This window comes from Triticum dicoccoides, chromosome 3B, assembly GCF_002162155.2.
Source record: "Triticum dicoccoides isolate Atlit2015 ecotype Zavitan chromosome 3B, WEW_v2.0, whole genome shotgun sequence".
In the NCBI taxonomy this organism is placed as follows: Eukaryota; Viridiplantae; Streptophyta; class Magnoliopsida; order Poales; family Poaceae; genus Triticum; species Triticum dicoccoides.
The window spans coordinates 741,648,084-741,655,175 of record NC_041385.1 but is presented as its reverse complement, the minus strand read 5'-3'; the positions used below and the strand labels follow the sequence as shown (position 1 = coordinate 741,655,175).

The 7,092-nt window shown below is 47.4% G+C and overlaps 1 protein-coding gene across 1 annotated transcript; it reads left to right on the top strand.

Moving 5' to 3' along the window:
• Positions 1 to 1,049: 1,049 nt before the first annotated feature.
• LOC119278196 (CBS domain-containing protein CBSCBSPB1-like) lies at positions 1,050 to 5,259 on the top strand. Its single transcript, XM_037559550.1, has 14 exons — positions 1,050 to 1,348; positions 1,939 to 2,107; positions 2,202 to 2,334; positions 2,422 to 2,592; positions 2,706 to 2,784; positions 2,884 to 2,997; positions 3,086 to 3,152; positions 3,280 to 3,385; positions 3,477 to 3,535; positions 3,990 to 4,099; positions 4,178 to 4,311; positions 4,443 to 4,528; positions 4,624 to 4,713; positions 4,793 to 5,259. Exons 1-14 carry the CDS (start codon positions 1,194 to 1,196, stop codon positions 4,967 to 4,969), a joined length of 1,650 nt encoding a protein of 549 aa, XP_037415447.1. The 5' UTR covers positions 1,050 to 1,193; the 3' UTR covers positions 4,970 to 5,259.
• Positions 5,260 to 7,092: the final 1,833 nt, after the last annotated feature.

Here is a 7,092-nt window from a genome sequence, read left to right as displayed (position 1 = left end):
AACTCATATCAAGATGGCCTAGACGAAGAAAGTTCACCTTCAGAAGGTTCCAGAAGAACTTGCCGCGCACCATAGTGCATATTGTGTCTCCGAAAACATGCCTAATGATGGTACCACCTTGTGTTCCATTTATGATCAACACACAACGGACATTTTGTTCGGATTAGTGCCTCCCATCTTTCAAAAGCAATTCCTTATGGTCGTGACTTCGTAACCATCTGAAACATTTTGTTCAGAGAAGTAGCCTCCCACCGTTCTCGTTGGACTTCTTTGTACCAGTTTCGGTGATTTCACATGTGGATGAGGGCGCGGGAGCAACTGGAGCTGTCTTACGAGATAGCTCAGGAGTGTTTATTGCTGCTTCTTGTTCATTTCGACAGTATGCCATGGATGTTCCCTCTATGGAAGCGTTAGCCCTCTTGGAAGGACTGCGATTGGCAGAGCATTTGGGTATTTATGCACTGGTTGTGGAGTCCGACTCACAGGAGATAGTACAAGCTATGGAGGATCCTTCGGAGTACCGTGCTTCGGCTGCGATGTTGACGGATGATTGCCGACAGGTGTTGAGTTCCTTCGGCAGGGCGACGATTGTTCACTGTGCTGGGGAGAGTAATGGGGTAGCGCATTGGCTAGCCAGGACTAGTTATAGAAGGAAGTTAAATGAGGCCTCGCAAGAGCATCCCCCTGATTTCTTAATTCCCTCCCTTGTAACTGATATGATTATTATGTAATAAAGGTCACCGAGGTTAAAAAAAAACTCATAAAAAAACCTGCTCTTTCAACTTACTTGACTCGATAAAGAGAGAAAAAATTTCAGAATAATCTCGAGAAAGAAAAGAAAGCAAGTTGGGTCAACCCAACGAAATGGGAGAGATGCCCACTAGGCGTACGTCACGTGGAGCACGAGCAAGTGTACGCTGCGTCGGGTGCACGCAGCAGCGTGCCCGTGCAAAACGAACCTTTCGCGTCAGAGAAAATGGGAGCAGCTCCAACCAAAATAATCCGGCTTTTTCCTTCCGCCAGGCTAAAAAAAGCAAAGATTCCAATTGGTCGAACGAGTTTAGCCGCAGCCGCAGCCTCGGCCTCCCTTCCGCCTCCGTCTCCTCCCATCTATCCGGATCGCCGCGGCCTCCTCCCCGGATCAGCGCCGCCGTCGGTCGGAGAGCCTCCCCCTTTCCCGCGGCGGCTCGAGGATGGACGGCGCCGGGGGCGGGGGAGGAGGGCCGCACCCCTCCCGGAGGAGCATCTCCTCGGCCGCCGGCCCCAGGAGGAGGGGGCCGTCCATGGAGAACGGCCACGACGCCGCCGCCGCCAGGAGGTCCTCCGCCACCATCTCCCGCACCACCTCGTACGTGATTATCCCCCGCCCTTGCTATTGATTCGTTGCTATGAGTCATTTCCACGCTGGTAGCGTCGCTGTTGGGTCGCGCGATGCCGTGCAGGCACGGGGTAGCTTACGGGGCTCTCACGGAATAGCTTTCTGGTCGAGCGCTAGTTTGCTCCTTGGGCTAAGGGCTAGATTTGATTTCAAGCAATCGCTGGGGCGCAGAACATTTTACTTTAGTCAGCGGAGCGACATGATTGGTACAACAGGCCACAGACATTATGATTAACCTGTAAATCTCATTTATCTATCTATTATGATGATCTGCGCATGCAAATGCTTGTACTCCCTCCGTTCCTAAATATAAGTCTTTTTAGAGATTCCAATGAAAGACTACATGCGGATCAAAATGAGTGAACCTACACTCTAAACTATGTCTATATACATCCGTATGTAGTCCATAGTGAAATCTCTAGAAAGACTTATATTTAGGAACGGAGGGAGTATAATTTGGATTCTGTAAGACGGCGACACCAGATGTTTCTTGATGCAAAGTGAATACAGCTGAAATCGCATGAGATGTGGTTGTAACTGAAAAATGTTGCCTCCCTCAGGATGGTGACTGGGGAGAGAACCGTTAAGAGACTGAGACTGTCCAAGGCACTGACGATACCGGACCACACCACTGTGTACGAGGCATGTCGGAGGATGGCCGCGCGTAGAGTTGATGCCGTGTTGCTGACGGACTCCAACGCGTTGCTCTGCGGGATCCTTACTGACAAGGTGAGGTAGATCTTTCTTCTCTTCATCTGCTCCAGGTGATGCCTGGTAGACCAATCATTCTAACTATGTGCTGCGTTTTGCGGGCTCGTATCAGGACATAACCACAAGGGTTATTGCTCGTGAATTGAAGCTAGAAGACACACCAGTTTCCAAGGTCATGACTAGAAACCCTCTCTTTGTTCTCGGGGACACTCTCGCGGTCGAGGCATTGCAGAAAATGGTGCAAGGTTTGTGAATGTTCCTCCTGATACTTGGGATGCCTTCTTACTTCTTATCTTAATAATGTTGGCTGAAAAAGTGTCACATGATTCCAGGTAAGTTCAGACATTTACCTGTTGTGGACAATGGGGAAGTCATTGCGCTACTGGACATAGCCAAGTGCCTATATGATGCTATTGCACGAATGGAAAGGGCAGCTGAGAAAGGAAGAGCAATCGCTGCTGCTGTTGAGGGTGTTGAGAAGCATTGGGGAACATCTGTATCTGGTCTGTAGTCTGTTATGTTTCACTTGTATCAGTTTCTTGTATGATAGCCACTAAACGTTACTGTCATGAGTCAGCAATTTGCCCTTTTAATGCTTTCTCTATTTACTTTGCAGGTCCCAACACTTTTGTTGAAACTCTTCGTGAACGGATGTTTAAGCCATCACTGTCGACAATTATATCTGAGAATTCAAAGTAGGTAATATCCTGTCATTTTCTAATAAATGTCTTTCTCTATTATTTCCAGAATAAATGCTGTTACAGAATACTTATTAGCTGATCTCAATTTCTTAGAGTGGCTACTGTTGCACCAACTGACACTGTGTTGACTGCATCAAAAAAGATGCTTGAACTAAAAGTAAGTTCAGCAGTTGTTGCGATTGAAAACAAGCCTGGTGGGATTCTGACGTGAGCACCTTTCCCGAGTACAATAAAATTACTTGTAATTTCTATAGCAGCATTGAACTGAAAGCTACTTTATTTATACATCGATCAGCTCGAGAGATATATTGATGCGTGTCATAGCCCAAAATCTTCCACCTGAGTCCACTACAGTCGGGAAGGTAAGCAAAGCCAAAATAGATTATCTTCACATTCTTATGTATTCACACTACATTCCTCTGTATTTTCTCTTCAACTGTCATTAGGCCCTAACTGTCATGCCATCATGCCTGGAACTCTTTTCGACAGGTTATGACCCAGAGTCCAGAATGTGCCACGATTGACACCCCGATCCTTGAAGCCCTACACACAATGCATGATGGGAAGTTTCTGCATTTGCCTGTTCTAGACAGGGGTATGTGGACAAATGAGCAATGGAGTTTGATCTAATTCAACATTTTTTGCTAAGTCTGTTAAATTATGAATAATGTGTTGTCATTATCCAGATGGGAGTGTTGTAACCGTTGTTGATGTCCTTCACATAACTCATGCTGCAATTGCAACGGTGAGTATCAATTTCCATCTGCTTGGGCTTCTGTATGCGCACTCTGGCTTGCTCCTTTGTGTGTACTTTCAGGTTTTGAACTGGAAAATGTATATTAGTAATATGTTAATGCCCAAGTCATCCGGTGTTTAATCATTAGTGGATGCTGTAATCTGTATCTTGTTATAAGTTGCATGATGGAAGTTACTAAAGCAACTTCATAGAGAAGTGCCAAATATACAAGTTGTATGGACCATTAGATAGTGTATCTGCTATCTGGTCTGCTAAAAAATTGTCCATAAACTTGTCAGTGTCGTGTATTATTCGCTTTCATTACTCTAAAAATTGGAAGTACTAAAGCAAGCTTACTGTCAGTGTTGTGTATTCTTCGCTTTCATTACTCTATGTGTATAAGTTTAGAGATATCATGTCTGTATTTTAAATTTGTCATGCCTGTTTGTGTTGTTGTATTCAGGTCGGAAACAGTGGAGCAACAGGCTCTGAGGCGACTTCTTCCATGATGCAGAGGTTCTGGGATTCAGCAATGTCAAGTGGGCCTCTTGATGATGATGATGATTGCAGAAGGTTAGCATCTCTTTTTCAACCTATCATTTTGATGACGTGGTTTCTTTTCTGTGACTAAATCGCTATGGCACCTCTCAGCGAAGGATCAACTAAAGTGGCATCCGAGGCAGCAGATATAGGAAGATCAGCCTTCTTTCCGCCTTCAGGCTTATCAAGCACTTTTGGGTTCAAGATTCAGGACAAACAAGGCAGGATGCACAGATTTAACTGTGGTATGCACTCTCATTGTGGTGTCACGCTAGCTGGGACTATATCACCGTTCTCTTTTTTTTTTCCATTTCATGCCCAGTAATTTATTTACATTATAGTTTCCTAGTTTCATGTATGACGTTTCAAATTTCAGACACGAGTAGCCTGACTGAATTGATAACGTCGATTCTGCAAAGACTTGGTGATGACATTGATAAATCGAACCTACCTCAAATTCTGGTACTGTTCAAGCTCCATTCTCAGTTTGTACCCATATACCTATGTCATCACTGTCATATCTCTAAGGTTTCTTTGTTCCTGATACCATTTGACAGTACGAAGATGATGATCACGATAAAGTCATACTCTCATCAGACACCGACCTTATAGCGGCTGTGGACCATGCAAAGCAAATCGGTTGGAAGGTAATGCTGTTGTAGGTGAAGCGGATCTTTCCCCATGCCAAAAAAAGGGTGCTCACTTTCTTACCTGTTCCTCTCGCAGAGCTTGAGGTTGCACTTGGATTACGCCGGTGTTGGCCGCCGGAAGCGAGGAGCCGTCTCGTCGGACTTTGAGTACGCCGGAAGGGACGCGTGGGCTTCCGCGTACGGCACGGTCGCGGCCGGGGCGGCCCTGGTAGCCGGCCTCGGCGTGATGGCCTACCTGAAAAGAGCAGGCTAGGCGCGACGAACACGGTTGTCTTAGTGATACATACAGGATGTTACTACATTGAAATGAACAGAATTGGACCTAGAAAAAGGAAATTTACGAGAGTGGGTGTGCGATTGATTCTTGCGAGGAAAAATGGAAACATGTAATAATGTCACGGCAGCGGATGGACTGTGGATCAAATCTTGGTTGTTGAGTCAGTCCCGAGTCTCCACGGGGTGCCACGGTTGTACACCCTAAACACCATATACATCATCACCTTTGTACAATGAAAGCATAATTGGCCATCGGTCTCAGTTGTAGTTTGTCGATCATTGATCTGACTGTTTTGGGGCTTTTTCTTTTTTTTGCTCACCTAATTGGCCGTCGGTCTCAGTTGCAGTTGCCACTTCCCTGTGTGCTTCCTGTCTGACCCTGTCATCCTGTGTACTCATCTGCTTTCCACTGAAGTAGGCATGGCATGCATGGAGCCGTTGCCAAATGGTCACTGTAGAGGCGTGCTTCACAGAGTTCCTGTTCAGTCGAGTGCTGCAGCCGCGTGCTGTTCGCATTGATCTTACCGTTGATTCTTGATAACATGCCCACAGCATGTCACTGCATCTCAATCCGTTGACGCCATCCTCATTCATCACACGGATTAAATTGTCAGTAGACGGCAACGCAACACAGATTTAGAAGGCGGCTACCAACAATTCATCCCCGCGCACATGTGTGCCCACGCGACGCGCGACCACCCTATCTGGTCGTGGTCGGGCAACCAGTGCATGGTCCGCTGACACCCGCACCAATGCCAACAACCTCCCGGCACCACACCAGCACGGTCAGGAGGCCGGCGCCAGGCACGGGCCAAACATGAATCCCGTGCCAGCGCGTCCCGGTCCACGCCGTCAATACAGCTTTGCTCAGCAATGGCTCGTTCGTCTGACGTCGGAATTCGCTTGACATTTGGTGCTCTGCCTGGCAATGGCAGGCGCAGCCACTGTTACACGACGCTTTCACCGGCATGCATCCATTCTGCCACTGCTGCAGTACAGTAGTCCCGTTGTTTCAGCTGCTGGGTGTGGCGTCACTCCGGTCGTTGCCATTGGGGCCAGGACGGCTAGCATGACATGGCGTGGCATGGCGTGGACCGTTTGCTAGGCTACGTCGAGTTCACTGTGCCAAACTGATCAGAAGCACACTCACATGGATCGATCCATCCAATGCTACTGCTCATCCACGCTGCTAATGTCAGTTCCTGTCGCTCCTTCTTCTTCCTCAAGTTTTTGCACCACTGTAACTCTGTAAGACTGCAAGAATGTTTCAGTTCAAGCACTGATGGATAGGGGATTCCCGGTGAAGAAAAACAGGTGTGAATGGCCAGCGGCGCGTCGCTTCCCTGCTTTGTTGCGGCTGGCCGCTGACTAGCCTGGACCCGTCCTGCACGGCAGCGCGACCCCAATGCTCCTTTAACTTGTCTGAACCAGTAGCTGATCGAGCGATCAGACAGCAGCAGGTATAACACCGATCACAAATCGGTAAGTGCTTGGCGTGGACAGGCCAGGACTTTGACCGGAACTTGCCTCGGTCGGTCTTTAAGTGTAAACTCAGGCTCACGGTGATTGTTCAACTTCTCCAAAGGAACAGCAAGCTAGGGACAGATTGCACCCCCATATACGTAGAACTGATCTGTCGCTTGCCCAAAAAATAGACCCAGAGCAGTTCTGTCTGCAGGCGATGGATGCACGAGAAATGTTTTTCTACCATGCATGTTATGAACACACACACACACACACTTCACTTTGTTCAAGATTTGTGCGGTCCGGCGGAATGAGATCTTCTTTCTTTGGAAAAGATACGAAATGAAATCTGATCGACCAGACAAACCGCTGGGGGTTTCGATAGCCAGCAAACTTGGCTGAGAGAGCATGACTGTAAGACAATAGACTTTGGGGGGAACCGGCACAACCCTCTAGGGGTGGCCTATCACATATATATATAATGAGGTGATATACAACGTTACAATATACACATGTAAATACAGTCTAACACCCTCCCTCAATCTTAGCCACTTTCTAATGAATCTAGAAGGGTAAGATTGCGCCTGCAAGTCCCAAACTGTGGCAAAGGCAATGGCTTGGTGAAGATGTCAGCAA